General features: G+C 44.1%; 1 protein-coding gene across 3 annotated transcripts in view; it reads right to left on the bottom strand.

Moving 5' to 3' along the window:
- The window catches only part of LOC120948953 (zwei Ig domain protein zig-8), a 212,108-nt gene that overhangs the window by 41,190 nt on the left and 149,124 nt on the right, over nucleotides 1-21,794 (bottom strand). For all 3 annotated transcript variants that reach the window (XM_040365835.2, XM_040365834.2, XM_049606790.1), the window contains exon 7: nucleotides 3,283-3,417. In XM_040365835.2, the coding sequence (XP_040221769.1) occupies nucleotides 3,283-3,417 (135 nt within the window). The remainder of the gene's footprint in view (nucleotides 1-3,282; nucleotides 3,418-21,794) is intronic.

Genomic DNA, 21,794 nt, shown 5'->3' on the forward strand with positions numbered 1-21,794 from the left:
ACTCCCACAAACCAAGGGATGTGCATGGGCTTAGCTTCAGTTCATTGATGATCGGATTTCCGAAAAGGTGGATTCCGGCACGCGATACGAAAACGCCCCACGAATCAGCCACAGGATTTGAGTTTGAGCCTTCGACAATTTGTTCCCTTATCAATTTGGAAGGATGCGCTTGTTGTTAGTTAATGTTTCTATCTCGCAGGACCTTGACAGTGTGGCTCCAACCTCAACAACCAACATCATAGTCTGGCAGTGGTGGAGAGAAGATCAACGAAAAAAGTTGATTGGGCAGAAAATTGGTAAGCGTTTTGGCTTTGGGAAAAGGTTAGACACACGCTGGACGCAAGCACGTAATGTCGGTCGAGGCGATAAGCTTCATTTGGTGAACGATAAATTTTGATCCACCGAATGGGTTTGTTGTGCGTTTCGTGTTTTGATGAAGGCTAACAAGGATATGTATCAAATTAACGTAAAGTATTAAGAATTCATATGTTAAACTTATAGTTAAAAGGCAAATAAACATAGTAACAAATTAAGAATCTCAATTAGTAATGGATATAGTTTATAATTATAATTACAGCTGCACAAGGTACCAGGCGTCTCCATATTTTGAAAAGAGTTAGTTGATTTAAATTCCGTTTATACTCGCAGAAAAAACAATGAGATTGAAAATCTTCACGATTAAAAACAACAAAATTGTTGACATTTTATTATTTTTGGATTTAAAATTGCAAAGATTTTGTCAAAATTTTGTTGCAATTTGCGTGAAAAGTAGTTTAGTTCATGGTGTTTCTATTATCTTTGATATTAAAACATATGTGTTTACAATGAGTTGTGCGTGTACATCAAACATCTTGGAATGTCATCCCAAACAAAGTTTACTTTTTTGCAAATATTTTCTATGTTTTTTTGCACTCTTTCGATCAATTTATCGCTCCCTGTCATTCTATGCTTACGTATGTGACGTTCAACTTTGCAGAGGATGTAACAGAAACGATTCTTTGTGTCTGTACATCAACCCGGATGAATGCAAGATTAGCACCAGGCAACACAACGAGACGCACAAAAAGGTTTCAGATTGATTGATTTGATCGCACCGTAAATGACATTATCTGTAACGGGCCCTGTCTGACAAGATCAATCTTCACGAGCCGATAGATGATGGTGAGGAGCAACGCGGCAGAGTGATAACAATCGCTCGTTGTTGCTTCCCGTTCAACGTTGAGAACAGGGAACAGAAATGTTAATCAGAATCTTGATGGTTGTACCTTCATTTTGCATTAGTTTGTGAAAGTTGCATGTGTAGGCAAGTGTTCCGTATTGTGTTTTTGGCATGTGATGTAAGGTTGTAATATTTTTGTTTAAATTTTTACTGAAAATTCAAGTGCAGTTTGTTTAGCAAACTCAAAACCTTTCAACTGCAAGCAAAATTGTTAGAAGTTGTAAAGTGCACAATAAAACGACAGTATTTTAATATTCTTTCAAACGATAAACTATGCTCTTGAAAATCCAATACACACCAAAGCCCCAACTACTCAAGCAGCTATCCTTTTGTATTTCATCCCGGCAGCAAAGTATCAAAAGAAAATCCATATTTCATGAACTGAAAGATAACGGCAACCTTTTAACGCACGGTTAGCCACCCGAATTTGGAATGAAACAAAAGCGCACCCAAGAAAATCGAGACATTGAGTCCGCAGAGAAAGCGAGCAGCTTCCTTTACCTCGCCATCTTCTGCAGACGCGATGAACTGGTAATAAATTTCCAACCATTCGAGCGTTTCACTAAACTGACCGTTCGAAATCCGCAAGGACCGTGCCTCCGGTTGCCCGCCTCAGATCCTACTCGGTATGGAATCATCAATTATCGCCTTTATCACTCAATTCACTGCACAATAATGAACAACCCGAGCAAAGGAGAAGTGCTTTTGCACGAAGCAGCAAGCTTTTGGATAATCTTTTTGAATTCCCTCTTCCTGCTGTGCCACTCAATGACTGCTGTTCATTGTTTTGCCCTGGAGGGAACGAATGGTAGGCAAGATAACCGCGCAGGGCGAAAAGAAAAGTTGAAAAAAGCCTTTGACACTTTTGCGTGCAGGTAAAGGAAAAAATATAACAGTTATTCTTTGTTATGAAAGCCTCTAGCAAACGGGGTGAAAAGGTGGTAGAAACCCCACTTTAAAATACCGAGCAGCGTTCCGCAATTGCACATACTTTTATCGACCATTCCTGCAGGGGTTAGTTGCTGTGTGCGGACGATGACATTCCCGTGTGCGGCTACGTATTATCCGGCGGTGTCTAGAGCCTTTATCTGCCCCAGGACGACACGACGACACCGTACAGTGAAGCAAGAAGGCAATGAAATGGAATTGATGGTGACTGTCGGAAAATGCATTGGAAGGTAAAATATTGCAGCCAGTCAATAAAAGGTGGAAGAGAGTGACAACGCTCAAACCAATGTAACGCTTTTCATACACCATAATCGTCCTACAAAGTTGTGGTGCATGTTTCGCATGACTATGGTTACATTTCATTACTTCCAGCATACTGCAAGCACTGTTTGCGTACCGCAGAAATGTGTTCGTTGCACGCTTTTACTGAGCTGTGTGTATGTGCAGGGAATAACACATTTCGTCCTGAACCGCTTTTTATTTCAGCTGGGCAGCTTAATGGCTCCCAGAAGATGACGCTACAGAGCGTCATCGGTCCTTTGGATGCAAATTAAAAGTAAAAAAACATCCCCCAGCAAGGCGAGAACTTGTGTTGTGGAACACGAGCCTAAGGTTTTCGGGCAGATAGACACGCGTGTTTTTCGGCAGCAATTGAGGAGCTTTTCAGGGATGCTTTGAGCATGCTGAGCCTCTTTGCATGGTAATCTTATTAAAATAGTTGTACAAGAATAAAATCCCCCCGTTTCCCTCCTCTTGTTCTGTCGGTGAGGAAGATGAACCTGCCGACAACGTTGTTCTCGTGCTGTGGCAACGCAAATGCAAACAAAATCCCACCGCTCCAGAAGCAGACACATGCCTCCCGTTGCCTGCTTTGCACGAAGAGTATTTGAGACGAGATTTGTTGTGTAATGTGTTCTGCTATATTTCTCGTTTTACATTCAACAGCGCTTCAACAGCATGAAGTTGTTTTACAGTCATTTATATTTTTTCGCTTGAAGATCTCATCCAGCGTGGCCGTTTACATTTCATCGTAACTTTTCAAACTTTGGTAAACTTCCCGTAGTAATGAAATAACCAAACGGTACGGTAACAAACCGGGACCCTCCAGAACTTACCTTCTCAATTATGCAAACTAAATTGATTGTTGATCCCATATCCACGTGCAGCTCGCCGGAACCGAGTATGAACGCTTCCGGGACGACCACTTGCAGGTTCACGAAATGCGAAATGATCCCGGTCGGCGTCGAAACCTGGAAGAGTAAGATAAAGAGAAAAGGGACGTCAGTGGGATGGGAAGTATCATGTTGAATGTATTGAATGCTAGGGGTACATTTAAACGTGTTCGTAGCTGTTTTTTTTTGGGAATGATGATAACGGCCTGCTTCACGAGAACAAGAGTTTGTTTAGTAAAGAAATACAGGATTATACTATCGTATGCATTACTTTGTACAGCAGAGCAAACTGCGGCCATGTTGGAATTTGTAGGAATTTGTAAACCTTCTGCCGTAATGTTAAGAATCGTGTAGTTTCGAGAGGAAAGGGCTGCAACCTTATCGCAAGAGGCTTTAGATTATTTTCTAGGGACTTTTGTTTTCTCTTGGCGGTATACGGTATAACTTACATTTTCGTTTGGGGAATTAGTGTTGCCGATGCGGCACTGCAGTAGCACTGGCGTGTGCAGTACAGAGCAATAACAATTGTGTGTACCCCTAGCTGACAGGCAGCTTTTTCCCGGCATGCATCCTTTCAGCGTTGGAAAGGGGAGCGTTTTGTCAGTATTCTTTTTCCCTTGCCTACGTTGGACCATGTTAACGGGGATGCACTCCAAGAAGATTTAGCATATAATGCGGGTCCAAATGATAGAATACATTTCCAGCATATCTCATAGCTCTCTAGCCCGGTGATTCGCTTGAAGGCAAAGAGAGACCGACGTTTCGGCTGCATTTCCCAGGAGAGCGTCCCTGTTGTATCCTAGCGCTGAAAGGTACACTTCACCGAAAGGATCATGCATATTGCCCCACCACCCGCGGGGTACGGCGGGTTGCACTGCAACCAGGCTGTGTGACGGTAACATAATTTATGTGAAAACGTGATTGAAATACGATCGGAGCATGTTCTAATCCAATCAGTTTGCCCGGAGAAAACTGCTACCTTTTCTTAGACAATTGCGGCAAACTATCCAGGCTGTAGGTAGTGTGTAGTGTGTGTGATGCTAGTTGATCGTGCTCAACTGCACTGCACAGGGGGGATAGGGTTGAAACAAGGTTGGAATGTAATTTCATTCAATCCTCTTAACATATTCCAAACCGGTACGGTTCTTTCGATAGGCTTAGAATAACTCCATCTTTAACCACTTTTTATAATAGACTTAAAACCGCCCGGAAACGACTGGCATCGCTGTTTTCTCAGCATCGGCAACTGCACCAGAAGTCGCCAGAGCGTTGCCCGGAGGCTTAGCATGCTTAGCAAGACGCAAGACACAGGCCGTTTGCTATCTTCAGAGGCAATCGTCTCCTCCGGGAGGGATTTCAAAACAGTGCACGCTCGCCATCCCGGCCAGATGGAGCGAAAGATTTAGGAATAAGTAATTATTCTAAGTGATTTGGAAAACTTACACCGACGAACGTGAAAGCCTACGGGTGTTTGATGCTGAGCCAGTGGTCACTGGCGACTGTTGCGCACGGTTGGATTGTGGATTATGATTTATTAAATGTAGCTCCCATCCCGGTGCGGGAGATTGTTCTGTGATTTAGTATTTATAGCGCTTGTCATGGCCGTTACGTCAACCTCAGGCAGTGGGCAGTGCTGCTGCTGCTGCTGCTGGCATGCTTCTCCAACAACTACAGTCTCACAGCCCGACCAAGAGGGTAAATGAGGTCGCAAAAGGGCAATTCTGTTGAAATGAGAAATTTGCATAAACTGAAAACCACTTGCTTTTACACCGTAACCGGCACGAGCACAAGTAAGACGACTGGCTTTGGTGGATTGAGATCGATCGTGCGCTTCTTGCAAGAAGTGCATCATCCTCGAGCTGACGTTCCTGCCTGTTCCTGCCAGCAAAGGTAAGCTAATCAGGCAAGATGTACGCAAGATCTCTCACCACAAGTCCACAACACACAACTATGCACGACCTATGCAACGGTTGTTTGCGGTTTGTGTGCGAGTGTGTATGCCCGCTCCCTTTGACCTATCGAGCAAGAGCTTGATAGTCACCTTCTGGATGAATAAACCAACTTACTGTCCCACCCCACCAAATGGCCCTCCGATTTCTGGCCGAAATGTTGCCAACCAATGACCAATATCTGTGCAGTGCCCGGTGTAGCCGTTTAAAGCTTCCAGGAATGGACGCACTCTGTAGATGGCTATTGATTTGCTGGCTTCCTTTGAAACAGTGAACACACAAGGGAACCGATTCGGACAACCCGGACCCGGACAACGGTTACCTGTGTGTTTGCTTTTCGGAGCGAGGGTAGAAATGTTTCGAGAGAAATGTTGCGAAGTGAGAAGTAAGTTGTGCTAACTTTTCCTGGAGTTCAGCTAAACAGCCCTAGGAGCCGAAGTAGCATTGACTTGTAAATCAAATATTTTAATGCATTATTTATGCAGATGTTTACATTGCCCGGTGCCCTCTATTGGGACGTGTTAACTTTTGCTTTGCAATGGGGGTACAGTGATTTTTTTTTTCGATACCACTTGTACGAAGATCAAGCAAACATACGAGTGTTCAAACGACTCGGTTGTTTTTAATCGTTCGTCTAGGAAGGTGTGTTTCGGTTTCAATAAATAAGTATTTGGAATGGAGCAATGATGTTGAAGTTATTTCATTTTCAACCTGCATCGATATTTTATGAGTTTCGGATTTCAAGGGGAGTTTTTTGTAGTTGTTAAGCCTTCTTGGTGTAGAAGCAATAGATACCGGTATAGATAATAATAATTGAAATGATAATCCTATCATCCTGTTGGTAAGCTCTTTAACGATGCTATGTTTGGTTGGAGTATCTTTGGTAAACTGTTGTGAAGAAGAGTCAGCAGCAGAGTAGCATTTGCCAAAGATGTTTGATGTGGCTGAAGAGTATTTGAAGAGTTGATAGAATCTAGAAATGAACTCGAGAATAAATTGTGTAGAAAGGAACTCCGACAAGGATTGCAATTTTTAAAAGAATGCACTAGCAATAAAGACGTAGATTGAATAAGAGCTATCCAAAAACACAATGATTAATAAAGTTTTGTCGTTTGAAAAATATATAAAATGCTGTTTTTATGAAAGCGATAGTACTGAAACCTGATATATGAAGATTCATCGAATGGGACATTTCAAGGACGGTTACGTGATACAGTCGTAAATTCGTACGACCATAAAATTATCTACGGCCGATTGGTGTACAAATAGATACAAAGGATAGCCTGCATTGCACATAATCTATAAGACATTTGAACAAGTGAGCACTGGAGTGAACGACTCCGCATCCGACTTCAGTTTTAGTTAGTATGATTCTGACAAAATCGGAATTACTAGCTCCGCCCGGAGCCAGAGTCGGCTGGAGACGGAGACGGCCGGAGACGGAGTCCTCTGAGAGTCGACCAGTATCAGCCTTAATTCGTAGCCGCCTGAAGTCGGAGTTTTGGGCTGGAGGTGGAATTTCATTTCGCTAGTTTTGTTTCGCCTTTCGCTTTGCGCGTGCACTTAGTAAGCAAAGCGTTGTTGTATTTAAGAATAGAGCCTAGAGACGATAGCAACGCTTTGCGACAGCCTTGCACCGGCCATAGCCAGTCGCGATACTGAACGACCCCGGCGAACTCCGACTCCCGATGAGTCCGGGTCGTTCTCGGGACGACTCCGACTCTGGACGGTTTTGACTACAGATGACTCCTTACGACACCGGATGGCTGCAGCCGGCTCCGGAAGCAAGCAGAATGAAAATTCAGTATGATTCTATAGTTGTTCAACACAACCTGAACAAAATCCGGATGACCCGAATGGAATAATATGGATGACACGCACTGCGTCAATCTCGTTATAAAAGCTCCGTGGTTCAGCTCATTATCCTCGTGGATGGTATGTAATTGCATGGAAAAGCATGGATATAACGCTCAATAAGTTATTTATGTCAGCAAAATAAAATAAAAATTAAATTATTTTACACAATCTAATAAATTGTTTAAAAAAACTCTTTATGAGCAAACAACCCTTTGACACGACCTCTGTCATGTTTAGGTGTTTTTTGACAATTTATTATTTGCATTACAACCAAAGTAGCAGCACAATAGACCACCGCTATCAGCTGTACACATAAATTAGTGCGAAACAATCAACGGGCGCAATCCATTCAACGCGCGATGGCACCTCAACAAAGGCTCATCTCTCCCAGCGGACACACGGGCTGGCTCGCTGGCTGGCTGGGCTGGCGTGATGAATCATGCAGCCACGGATTCGCTGTCAGCGTGTTTTCGGTTGCGCATTCACAACAGCACAACAAATGGGATTTGTTACGTGCCCATAATAAGAAAGCCAATGTGCAAAACCCCTTTGCTGCTGACACTTGCCTCTCGCGCTATCACCGCTTCCATTCCCGCTGGCCGTACAAAAGCGTGCATTAAACATTATTTTCCACTACAGCGTTCCATTGTTGCCGAGCGGGAGCAGCAGCTGGTTGACTTTACCGTACTGCTTATAATGTTTGTGCGCAAAAAGTTACAAAAGAATCGGGTACCGGTATCCATCTTCCCAGTCGCTGTATATGGCTACGTTTGTGTGTGTGTGTGTGATTGTGCGATTGTGTGTGATAAAATGTAGAGCTTCTGGGGCAATCCTTTTACCCCCGGCTGAAATACACTCCGGGGAGAAGCAATGCAACAATACTGCTGTACCGTCGTCCCCAGGAGCAGGTTGCATCCGTTGCTGAATCGATTTATCTTCTCACACCGGAATCTCACAAATGGTGGCTTTATTTAGCCTTTTCCCACCCACAAAACTCGGCGTTTGGCTGTGTCTTCTACTACAGCTTTGGCCCCCGTTTGTCCCCGTCTACCGATTGGGGTTCGATGCACACGAATTGATTGAACGCACAAGGGAACCTCCCCCCGGTGAGCCGTGTTTTTGCCCGTGCAGCGACAAAACAATGTCAGCTTTGTTGATGCTTCATTATGTTGCGCCCGGTTTGCCGGTTGCGATCGCGTGATTCGGGCGGATCTTTCATTATTTTTCCGGCTCGCTCGGTCCACTGTTTGCGCCCGCTCGGTCGGGAGCTCCACTGATGCAAACGAACGTGAAGCTGCAGCAACAGCAGCTGGACTCGTACCACACGGGCCAACTAGCGCTTCGGTTCTGTCCCCGGGTCTCTCGTGGGAGTGTTCCGGGGATGGCGTTTTTTTTCAGGCATTTTTCTTCCCTCCTCTCTCTCTCTCTCTCTCTCTTTCTCTCTCTTTCTCTCTCTCACACACTCACACACTGTCTCTTCCCTGTGAGTGCACAGCAGCAAGAACAATAAGGTTTTCGCAGCGAACCTACACGTTTGAAACGACGCTTGTGGTCGCTGGGATGGTACGAGTACGAAGACTGAGGGGCATCAACATTGATGTGCTTCAAGACCAGCGAATCGCGATGGCAAACCATCCATCTGCTCCCATCCCGTCTCGCCGCTCAAACTTCATTGGAATTCATTGGGTGGAGCAGAGTTTGCGTGGCGCGCCTGCCGTCCAACACAAAACAAGACGACGCAAAGCATTGTGTGGGAACGTAAACTCTCATTCCCAACGCTACACACACACACACACACACACACACACACACACACACACACACACACACACACACACACACACACCCGAAGGGAGGTTCCGCCTCCGGGGGAAAAATCAACAGGGCCTGCAGTTGAAAAACTCGGAAAAACGGCTTCTGCTGTGCACGCTGCAGCAACCGACAGCAACAATCGCCGACCACAAAACTGCCACTGCACGTCACCGTCCTTCGAGTGTGTGCGTCTGTACATGTGCATGGAAGATAGTAACCTCATTGTGCGCCATTGTTCCCACGTGTGTGTGTGTGTATCTTTCCTTCGGGGCAGTTTCTTGCGGGCGACTGCTGCAAAGCAGGAACGTGTTTTGCTTTGCTGTGGCTGTGTGTGATGATGAATAACATGCTACAAAAGTGCGTCTCCCGTACCAGTCCCCACTCCCTGTCTGCCGTTTGAAAACCGACAGCTGGGGTAAGCATTTCCTCCACGAACGGCACGGTTCACGATAATCAGGACGCCCGGGTGTCCGGATGGCCCACATTTCACGCTCCAGCTCTTATGGGGAGTTGGGGAGCTCCATTTTTCTATTTCAACATTTTCAAATTCTCCGGAAAATTTTTACCCCTTCCCAATCCCCCCTCCAAACTCTCCCCATTACGCTTTATCTTTTTTCGTCCGTTTTCCAACCTTCCCCTTTCCGTGGAATTGTTTTCTTTTTCGCCTCTGTCTAAAGGAGACCGCTTCCCTTTGCTTTTGTTGATGGATCTTGAACAGCGGAAAAACGACAACAATGTATGCCTTGCGGTCCACCGTATAATCATGCCCGTACGCTCGCATTGTTGCTATTATTCGTACCACACACACTCACACACATACAGTGGAAAAAAGTAGCATACACCGACCCGTTTTTCACGTGCCACAACAGCTTCATCATTAGAAGCACGGGGGATGCACTGGCTTCCTCCGGCTCGAAAGATGAGATGATTGCAGCACGGCACTTACTTTGGTTCATGGAATGGAATAATTACGCCAAGTGATGCACGCGTAACGAGCCCCACTAGTGGGCCGAGCCAGCAGCAGGTGGAGCCCGCGCGGTTTCGAAAAGTCTTTCAAAAAGTACGTTGGTCGGAAGTGATACTTTCAGTGCCGTTGGGGATAGGGAAACAGAAGAAGAAACGGCACTCTAATCCATCGGAACTCATCAAACCCACCAAGGCAAAGCCCGGACGTGACCGGTCGGTCTCGGACCATTGTGAACACGCGCAGCGAACACGTGGTTTTGTACTGTACACATTATGCACAATGTAGCTCTGTAGATGTGAGATATTCGCATAAATCGTGGCTGTTGTTTGAAACGTTGAGGTCGCTTAGGAAACTTTATAAACAGTTGTAATACTTTTCGTAGGAATCGTCTTTAACACCTTATTGGTTTTATATTAAACAATGTAAATGCTTTCTCTTTGTACCAGAAATACGCTTGCCCAACGGTTCGGCTTGTCACAAGGGAGAAATAAATATGTCATTTCCAAGAAAGAATTGTCGCTTTTGTTGCTCAAAGAGAACGTTGCTATTTTTAGCGCATTGCAGCATTGGGATTGTGGATTATGTTTTGTTGATTGCAAAATCTGATTATCTGATTACATTAAATGTCAAATGCAAAATAAATTCCCTTTTGGTCGAATTTTAAAACCATTTTAAAGGGTACAACATTGTAATCTTCTCTTGAAATCAGATCAAATAACTTTTTACGTTGCCAAAACCTACCACTTTAATCAAAATCATACGAAAATTGGCTATAATTTGATTGAAATCCTCGAAATTCGACTTACGCTAATATTGGAGATATGCTATTGCCTACGGTCCGTATTAATAGCGTATAGCGGGGAATACTTGTATAAGAATGAACCACTGACAGTCGTTGCCGCCAAATTGTGGCTCTAAAGGCCGGGCTACATTGATCGTACTCGCAAGCGTAATTTCGATTTTCACTAGCGCATCTGGCGGCGGCTGACCGAAGCATTTTGCCAAACAATTTGGAGCCGCTCCAGAAAATACGTTAATTTTCTATGTTTTTTACATTAACTGGAGTGGAAAAGCTTTGCAATTGATACATAAATATGTTGTGCAAGTATTTCAGCCGTTTTTGCAATGGAAAATGATGAAAAAACTACTTAATTTTGAGATCCGGCATGACCATTCGCTACATGACCAAAAAAAGCTTCCACCAGCCGCCGCCAGATGCGCTAGTGAAAATCAAAATTACGCTTGCGAGTACGATCAATGTAGCCCGGCCTTAAGGGATTCATTTTTGACAGAGTGTATTAAGGCCGGGCTACATTGATCGTACTCGCAAGCGTAATTTTGATTTTCACTAGCGCATCTGGCGACGACCAGCGCAAGCTAGATGTCGGTATAATTTATGTGTCAAAATTATTCATACTTGGTGTCTCATCAAGTTTCGAGCAGGCTACTTGTATGCCGAATGAAATGTTTATAAACGTCCATAAATTGCAACAAAATAGGCCGTTAATTGTTGTTGGTGGATAAATCGTCATTTATACAAAGCGCTAGGCAACATTTTTCCCCATCTTCCAACATCTTTCCATCATTGGGTAAAATTATAGCCTCCTGGACCTAAAACACTTTTTGACAGATAAATTATACCAGCCTCTAGCTTCGACCCGCCGCCGCTAGATGGCGTACGCGTTCACAAAAATTACACTCAGGAGTACGATCAATGTAGCCCGGCCATTAAATTTCGCTCCTTAAGGCCGGGCTACATTGATCGTACTCGCAAGCGTAATTTCGATTTTCACTAGCGCATCTGGCGGCGGCTGACCGAAGCATTTTGCCAAACAATTTGGAGCCGCTTCAAAAAATACGTTATTTTTCCATTTTTTTTACTAAAAACGGAGGATAAAAGTTTTGTAAAACGTAGATACACATGTTTTGCACGCATTGCATCCATTTTTGCAATGAAAAACGATGGAAAAACTACTTAATTTTGAGATCCGGCATGACCATTCCCTCGATGACCAAAAATAGCTTCCACCAGTCGCCGCCAGATGCGCTAGTGAAAATCAAAATTACGCTTGCGAGTACGATCAATGTAGCCCGGCCTTTAAACCTACACTCTGCCTTGATTTTTTTCACTTAAATAAAACTTCCAAATAGGCATAACAATGATAAAGTCTTAAATTTTTCAATGAAATTAATAACTTCTTAACGTTAACTCAATAATTTTAGAGCATTCATTTTTAGGCATTATGTCAAATTTTGTAATTTAAGTGATTGATTTACAGTCATAAGACAAAAATTGGGCCTTGAGACAAAAATTGGGCAATATTGTGTCACGCTATCAAAAATTGATGCCATAAAAGCAAAAACAGGTAGGTTAGGTAGGTTCAAATTTTTTTGACAACGACTGTATTTTATTTACCTTAGCATTGGGCGCAAAACCGGTTGTAGCGCCGGATAAGTAGCTTTGTGTTTATTCGTTAATCATATTTCAATGGTTTTGTATCTAATCTATAATTTATAACAAGTACTCAAAAAAACGTGATAGTCTTTGCTATATTTTAGCTTCCATGTTTACAAAATATATTTCATTTCAATACATGAATATGATAATTTGAACCAAATTGACCGCTCTAAATCTAAATGTCAACTTTCGGTTGGTTCTAAAATTTCAAAAATCCCACCTTCCTGTCATACAAACCCGTGACTTCGTATCTCGGTTTGAATAGGATGCTTGAGCAATAAAACCACATAGATACCACCATGAGACAAGACGTGGTTTCGTCCTTGTGGCGTTCGAGCTGGTGTGTGAAAAGGTTCGTCGAACGAACGAATGCCGTCACCATCACGAAGCATACTAAGTAGCGCCGACGGACTTCCTTTCAACGCTCCCCTTGGGAGCGCGATGCCAAAATTCCCGCAGGGATAGAAAGCAAGAGAAATATTATCATTATGATAGATACGTTTGCTTCCAATGAGTGTATGACGGAGCGAGAGAGAGAGAGCGCACGAAAGAGAATACGATAGAGAGATCTACGTTAAGGAGCTAATGCCCCTCTGGTGACGTACGCAGGAAGCGCAGGTAAACCCGGCAGGAAGGAAGGAGTGGATGGTAGAGGACGCCTCGGCCGAAGGACACCAACATCCGTCATATCTCGGGGTTCGACAAATCTCGGAGGGCTCCATTTCAGTAACGATGTCAAACCGTGCGGCGTACGTGATGGATGACGGCTGAAGTGTGCCACGCAATTCAAGTGTGTATGTGTGTATGCGTGTGTGTGTGTGTGTGTTTGATGAGATTGCTTTTGGCCTTGCCCGCTCTGTAGGATGTACCACGCGCGGTGCAGCGCTTCGCAGGTTTTACCTCCTAGAAAAATAGCATTTTCCACCCTTGCGAGCCGGCACCGCGACAGGAAATGGAAATGTCGTCCAAAACGCTCCCCATACGTGTGTGTGTGTGTGTGTGTGTGTGTGTGTTTGCGTGTGATCGTATTTGTGTAGTGGTTCTTCCAGGGAGCGGTGTGATTGAGTTCGAGGCACATGGGAAGGGTAGTGTTTGACGAGAGCGGGTGATTTCCTCTGCACGGTGCGAGCAGTATTTATTTTACCATTATTACGGACCATTCTTGAGGGCCAGAGAGAGCGGGCGAGCTACAAGAGGAAGTGGGTGGTGATGGGCTTCCATAGGTGCTTAGATTGTAAGGAGAACGCAGCAATCGGTACTGCAGTAAGCAGCACAGTAAAGAAGCCGCTTGCTATGCTTGTGATTGCTTTAGCTTTGTGCCATATGAGTATGTGAAGCGTAGTGGATAGATTAACCATGGAAGAAGGAGAGTTTTAAACTGTTTTAAATTGAAATTCGAACCAGAAGTTATTAAAATTGTAATAGCCTCTTTCAAATTATTAACTATTATTCAACTGTTTTGTAAACTAATCTTAAATTACTTCATTCGGCTATTTTTTATATATGATTGTTTTTTGGAAATTATTGATTATTGCAACTACATAACTCTCAATAATCGTGTATAAACCGCTCTTGCTTGAATTCTGACAACCTACAAAAACTTTAAAATGATATAAAATAATTTGAAATCCATTTTTACATGTTGTAACTCAAGATTTACTGTTTTAATACTAAACAAGTTTAATAAAATGAAACAGTTCTTCCGGGTCCTTACGAGGTACTCCATTGAGTGCAGATTTGAGGAAGTATTTTACCCACATTCATCCACAATTCATACAAAGAATAGGAAGTCAACATTCCAGCTGGCATAGCATAGCTCGTCACTCGAACCCTCATCAACATCCCGCTATCCACAAAAAAAACGGTGCTACGTCACTCGTATCCAATAATCCAACGACCAACACCGCCTAAACGGCATCCACACCCTTCATTCTTTATCCGTTCGCTCCCTAGTAGCTACCCCAAATGTAGCTGCCTAGCCCAAAGGAGTAACCGTTTTATCTCATTAAAAATTTGGCACCACGTTGCCGCTGCGCCACCAGCTCGGCCGCGGATGCACCTTTGGGCGGCCCGCTGGTTTGCGCTTACCATTTTGCGCTGCCATTTCAACTCGCGCGCCTTTCTTTACCCACTTTTCCGCCCGAACGAGTTATCACCATCTCACCTGACCGTTTCAGCCGGAATGGAAAAGGGTTCCCGAAGGGTTTTTTGTGTGTGTGATAAAAAACGGAAAACTCCCTCCGAGCGGTGCAATCAGATCCTGTGCCGGGTAGTTTCCGCTGCCGTATATAAAAACTGGCGGGAAATGGCAAACCTCTCGAAAAAGCTGAATGTGGTAGAGCCCCCGAGCGGTGTGATAATCGTCACCGATTCAGCACACCCCCTTTCTTTCGGATTGGCCATTCCGTGCGCATCCGTTTGCTTTTTAAATTTCGGCATGACGCGGCATTGGTTTGGGGAGGTGGTTTTTCTCATTTTGCACGCTCCCGTCCGCCCCGGTCCCGAAAACCGGGGGTTCTGGGGCACATTTTAATGTCGATGAGCTTTTCAAAGCGCGTTTTTTGTGCTTCTTTTTCAGCAAACCCCACTATCAGGCGAAGGATCGTGTGGCGTGTGAAAGCTATCACCACCAGTGGCTGGTGATGGTGTGGGCACATTTCGGTCACAGGGAAATTTGTATTGATGCACCGGGACGAGAACGTCCCGTCCCGCGGTCCGCTTTCCCGGCTCGAAACGGATCCGGCACCGGCACAGGCACAATCAGTCCCTCCTGCACCTCCGGTTGCAGGTTGATTTTCTTTCAATTTCACCACAACCTCCACCGGTAATGGGCGATTTAAAATGCCATTAAATGGATTTAATGAACTAAATTTTGCAACACCCTACCTTTTTTCGGTTCGACGGAGAGAGGGTTGAGGATTGGGAAGAAAGCTTGGGCTTTGACTTTTCAACGCTGTCGGGCGTCTTTGGTCCGCGTGCTTCTTTGCAGGCAATTTTCGGGCAAACCCCATCCTCGAAAATGCTCCGGGGCTCATCATCATGCCGCTCGCCAAATTGGATTCGTACGAACGGTGAAAAATCCAACCATTACGTCCACACAGCGGCCCGGCTGGTGGGAAGCAAAACGGGGCAAGCTCTTCGAACCTGGGACCGGGGTATTGGGAACGGGCAAATGGTTCACTTTTTCGTCAGCGGCTCAATTCTCGCCTCGCAGCTGGCAATGGAAAGCTTGGGCCTGGGCGAAGGAGAAAAGGATTAAAGGATTGCTCTGGCAGTGCCATATCAAGAAAGAGCGATAGAGAGAGAGCGAATGTGAAAGAACGAAACGCAAGGCGGCATAGTTTTGCTGATAAGTTATTTGGTTCACTTTTTATGAGGTTATTAACGTGATATATGAGCAGGAGCTGAGCGGTAGTTTTTCGAGGTCGAGTAATTTTTCCTGCCCGCTTGTGGGTGGATTGGTACCGTTGGTGCGTGGGAGAAATGGGACGAATAGATGGTGTGTATTGTTGGCTTTCCTTCCATTCGCTTCACTTTGTCCCAGCATACCGTCTCCCGCTACAACGCTAGCACCCACAAGCACTATTCCTGTTCCATCGAAATAAGCACACACACACACACCCCCATATAGATCACACATTCACACAAACACATACACACACACATTCCCAGCAATGTTTGGGCAAAGGAAATGGTCGTTTTATCCCCCCTCCCACACACACATAACCAAGCAGCTCGGAGCGTTTGGTAACGATGGCAAACTGAACGGGGTGAAGGGTGGTTGGGTGCGGGCTGGGTGTGCAATTTTTATGATGTACCACGTGTAATCTAAGCCATCATGAATTTTAATCAGATTACCCGTCGTAGGTGTTGGAGTGCACGCGGGATTTGAGTGCTTTCATTTCGGGGGCATAATGGCGTTTCTTACGGGAGCGATGGCTAGTCTGGTGACCGGGGGAGTGGGGGGGGGGGGGGGATTGGTTGGAAAAGGGAAGTAGTGTGCACGATGGAAGATGATATCGAAGCGATGAAGGTTTTGAAATAGCGCCAGGGACGGCAAATTGAGCTGTGATTTTGGATGTAGTGATTGTTCAGTGCAGTGCGGATTTGGCTGCAGGAGCGGGCTGGCAAAGGGAGCTGGAGGGTTTAAAGAAGAAAACGACGGTTTTTTGGTGTTAATTATTGAAATTCAACGCCATTCTCGGTATGAAACGTTTGAGAGATACGCGTGAATGCAGAAATGGAACTTTCTGACATGTGTTTTAACTGTTTTTAATAACTGTGACATCCGAATGTATGCCATATCCTTGAGTTAGTACAATCAGTAATTCAAATAATTGAAAATAGTTCAATTTTATTAATTCTAGAGACACTTGTTGTCAAAACTCAAGTTTTTGTATTGCCACGTTCAAGGTTTTTAAAAGATAAAAGTAAGGTTTAAGGTCGTTAAAGAAAGTAGCAGCATCGCAACATGAGCTAAAGCAACTCACGCAGGCTTGCAAACGATCTCCAGATGAACTACAATGTAGGCTTTGCAGCTATATAAAAAAAAAAAAAACATAGGGTTTACGACGTTCTGATAGCACCACTATGTACTGATTACCAATTTTGCTCTCTATTCTTGGATAAACCACACGGCTTCCTGAAATTCCTTTCAAAACACGAACAATTAACAATATAGTGCTTTGAAACTCGGTAGGCAGCAAAAATCACGCTACCTTTCTTCCGCTTCCACAGCTTGCACTGCGCATTAGTGCCCCTTCAATGGAACCATATTAGCTAGGCAACCGCACATCGCACTTCAGATCGGTGGTTTTGTGTCTTGCCGCAAAACTCACACCCTTGCGCGTTTGCTTCCGGGTCATTGCACGGTTTACAAATTGATGCCGCATTTTTCGGTCCATAATTCAACCGGTCGGAAGCACGAAGCTCTGAAGTACGAGGTAACGCAGTTTCGGAACAATCGAAACTCGGTGAAGGACAAACCATAAAACCATGGTTATTAATACCATTTCAGCGCCTGCCGATTTTTACTGAATAGTGAAATCGGTTTATCGGCAAGCTTTGCCGTGGGACGCCTTTGTAGTGTAGGTGCGTCGCAACAACCCAGTTAAATTCATGCACCAGCTGATGGCTTTGTTGTTATTTTTCTATTGCTCAAATTTATTCGTAAAACCACTTCCGCTGTTGGTTGGGCTGAAAGGGCTGCGTGGTCTCTTGGAAAGGCTCCTAGTTTTTCATCATCCACTTATCACTGGAGCGACTCCAATAAATCTTTCGTTCTATTGTGCGCTTGTACCCGGAAAGGCACGTGAAAAAGTCTCGTAGGTGCAGCTTTACAGAACACAGCATATGGAGTGGCACAGAGCAATTGCCAGAGGGGCAACAACTTACCTCGTTGCAGAGGAATACCACTTTATGTTGGAAAGTGTGTTTATTCAGATATAAAACTATTGTTGTTTATGTAAGCAGCACTCCTCGTTTTTGTGTGAGATTCAATACAATATACGTAATTTTTAGGAAGGCCCATGTTTAGCAAATCATGTTCAGATCCACTTGATTTCTTAAAGTGCTATAAACAGAGGTCATTCGTATTACAGTGATCATTGACACGAAATGCTGCACTTCAGAAATCTGTTCTTAATTAATTTTTTTCCGCTTTAAATTATAAGTATTTTTCATCTACACTCTCTCAACTGTCCAAAGCGCAACAGTTAACAGATGGTTACTCTGAGCAAATATTGCATGCTTTTGTTTTATTAGCAAACATAAAAGATATAGCCAACAAATCCCTGCCCCTGCCAATAAACCGATAGCGAAATGCTATGCTTTAACGCGCTCTCGCCGTCCCGAATGTTTAAAAAGGATATAAAGCACGGCCAGGCACCTGGGCCAGAACCTGTTCCGCAAAGCTCCAAAAGTCCGCTCCACACAACTCTCTCCAATGCACTCGCCAGTTTAGCCTCTTATGGTATGGCTTTTCCAAGACCAACACGCTCCCTCAGCACGGCGACACGGCCGGTCTACCGAACGCAGCAGGCGACGTAAATTCTCTCGTGAGATTTATACCGGCAACGTGTTGAGTGGCATTAATTACCCCCGTGAAACACACACACAGCGGTCGGGACAACGAATGGTGAGGGGCGAAGGGGCTGAGAGCGAAATTTGAGTTCGTGTGTGTGTGTGTGCCGGTTTGAGCATAAAACTTTACGCTCCAATGGCAAGCGCCGCTGGTGACAAACAGAGGTGAACCCCATTTTTCATGACCTCGTAACGAATGAGTGTGCTTTTCCGCCGGGAGCACACTTTCAATATCGCTTTTCCAAGCGCTGGATGCAGGCAGCTGGCTGGGCGCAAAAAAAAGCTCTCTGCGTCCTCCACCCTCACTCAGCTTTTAGCGTTTTTGGTTCATTTTCGGCTAGAAGGTGTTTAAAATTAGGTCGTCCCGTGCTTCTGCCCGGGTCTGCCCAACCATTTCTCCCCTCCCTCTCCACTTGAAAGGCTTGTTTAGGCCGGCTGAAAGGGTGGTGGCATCCAATATGGTGAGCGGTTGCTGCAAACTGCCGCTTGAAATGACAGTCGTAAAGAAAAAAAAAAGGTGGCCGATAGCATCAGCGCCCACCCCTCCTCTCCCCATCAGTGACAGAGTGTAGGTTAGAATTGGTATAATTTAAGGCGAGGGAATTTTATTGCATCCGACCTCCCATTATTCGCTCCGTTCCCGTGCCCGGCAGCAGGGTGGTGCGGTGGAATTGAAAATGGGCCGGCGCCGGAAAAGTGGTACCCTGCTTTGCGAGTGACAATATGGTTTTAATTAGTTTGTTTATTTGCAGAACGTGTGAGATTTTTCTTTCCGCCCCAAAATCAGCCCCATCCGGCGGGCTTTGTGCGCCCGGGTTGCGTTTGATATACGACCGACCCCCCGGTGGTCGGGGGCGGATGGGGGCTTTTCATGATTGCGTGCTGTGCGTTTTCCAGCCACACTTGCTCTGTTGCGGGTTAGTGTGTATGTGTAGGCGTAGGTGGTGGTCTATTTATTTTGCACTCTTTACCATTTTCTGCCATGGCCGTGCGTGGGTTAGCTTAACCTCCCACCTCTCACCCACTTGCCGCCCTCAATCGGTGGCCGTTTTATCGGAGTGGCAGTGCTGTGAAATTGTTGTTAATCTTTTGCGAGGTGCAATTAATGTTTTAACATCCAATTTAGGAAAAATCACCCTCAGCAGCGGGCTAATTGGTGCACGGGTGCACACTGCTGGGACGTCCAATTTTAATGTTTGCCTGGCTTTAATGATGTTAGTTCTTTTCCCTTCTTTTATTCTCTTTGATCACGGGTTTGATGGATGGACAAAAGGGATGCACATAATATAAAGAAGAATGTCAACAATGGTGCTAGGTTGACATAAAATAACGATTAATACTATTGACACTCGATGATAGGCATTAAATATAAATAAATTGAAAGGAATATAATGAAAAAGGCTTTTCGTGTCTTTTGAGCACACGCTACAAAGACGGATTGATCTTCCACACTCACAGCGTGCTTTTAATGAGTTCGCGTTCATTGCGGACAATCATAACATCAAAATCATGCGTAGATATGCGTTACAGCTCGTGGTTATTGATGGTTAACTTAACTGCGTATACTAATATATAAGCAAACACATTTGTATGCATGTTGGAATGTAATTTTATGTGAGTGCCACATTGGCCACAAAGGCGTAATGTAGCATACATATTTAAAAGTTTATAAACATTATTCCGAAACCATTAATTATAGGTCTAATTTTTTGTTTTGAATATGTCCGTTAACACATTTTCTGCAAACAATTGTTCTTTTACATATTTGTTTTACATGGTACAGAATCGAGTAATGCCGATAGTTTTGAGATTGGAACATTAGACATCCTCTCAGGTTATGTTAGAAATCCTTCAGTGGATGTCTGCGAAACTGCGTGTTGTTTTCCATACACTGATATTTATACAGCGTTTTGTACAGGGCAGTCCAGTGATTTTCAACCTTTTTGCAGCTTTTCACCCCATGTAGGATGCATGTAGAATTTCATTCCCTCCCCCCCCTCCCATAAAGTTCATTAGCGGGTGAGATCGTTTCAATCCATGGTGTATAGCGAAATTTTTATCCAACAACTCCCCCCAATATAATCAAAATTGCCTTCTTGGGGGAGAATTCCCCATCGGATGAAAACCGCCGGGGTAGTCTATAACAATACTTAAGAGAACGTATAGTGTGGGCATCAGATGTACATTGTTATAGTACACGTGGATGGAGCGCACCAGGACTGCCAAGACACATCAAACAAGGAAATCTTTATATTTCACAGGGTTGCAATTGTATTGCCTCGAATAATAAAAGATACGAGCATGGTAGCTGAGTTTAAACGCAGATGTGCTGTTTGTTTTAAAAAAGTCTTAGTTAAGTAAAATTTTATGTGCTATGTTATGTGTCTTTGTCTTATGTTAAGTAAGTTATGAACTGCACTTGTCATCCTTGATGATGATGTGATAGAAAATTGAATATAAAAAGAATCAAAACCCGTTTAGAGCCCGTGCGCGTGCAAGGGGACATAACGTAATAACGTCAAGTAGGATTGCAAGCTGTTTTGTTTATTTGTTGGTACTATGTGCGTAGACCACGGAATGAAGTGTTTTGTAAACAGCAGTTTGGACATTTGATTTGGCACCATTTGATAATATTATGGTTGAATTAATTAGTTGTTAAATAAGGGCATGAAAAATTAACACTACATTACAGTAAGATAATTTCCTCTCGCTCAAACCTGATTTTGAAGTATGGGGAGGAACTCTTTGTAGCATATCTGCTATATAGAACTTATCTATCGACATCTATTGACTTATCATTCAAAGAGTTAAGTTATGTACGCCTACTCAAGGTAAGGCTTTTAAACTCCAACATTTCCTGAAAAAGAAACTGCCTTCTTAGGTTCAAGCCTAGATACCGCCCTCCCGCAGCAAGGACTTAACTAACTCGCTGCGTGGTGCTGAATAAGTGGTACGAAAGGCTGTATAGGCCGGCATGTCCGCTTAGGACGTTACGCCAAATAGAACAAGAGTAGTTAAACACACGTATCCTATTCACCGAAGAGTAGTAAGTGTAATTTTGTTTGTATTTATTGGTTGACTGAGCCATTCTATGTTGTAAACTCACTATAGAATACATAGCAATACATCATAAGGATAAGGAATCAACAGAATAAGGATAATTAGTAGGTTGTTCTGTACATAATAAACTGTTTCGTGCGATAATTAACCACAAGAGCAAACTCCGACTATATTATTATTCATCTGATTACATTATTCATTTCCTAGAGATTTCCTCTTCTTTCTACGCTGTACGCTTGACCTTCTGATCGACTGCTTCCAACAGTGTCAT

This window comes from Anopheles coluzzii, chromosome 2 (assembly GCF_943734685.1).
Source record: "Anopheles coluzzii chromosome 2, AcolN3, whole genome shotgun sequence".
Lineage (NCBI taxonomy): Eukaryota > Metazoa > Arthropoda > Insecta > Diptera > Culicidae > Anopheles > Anopheles coluzzii.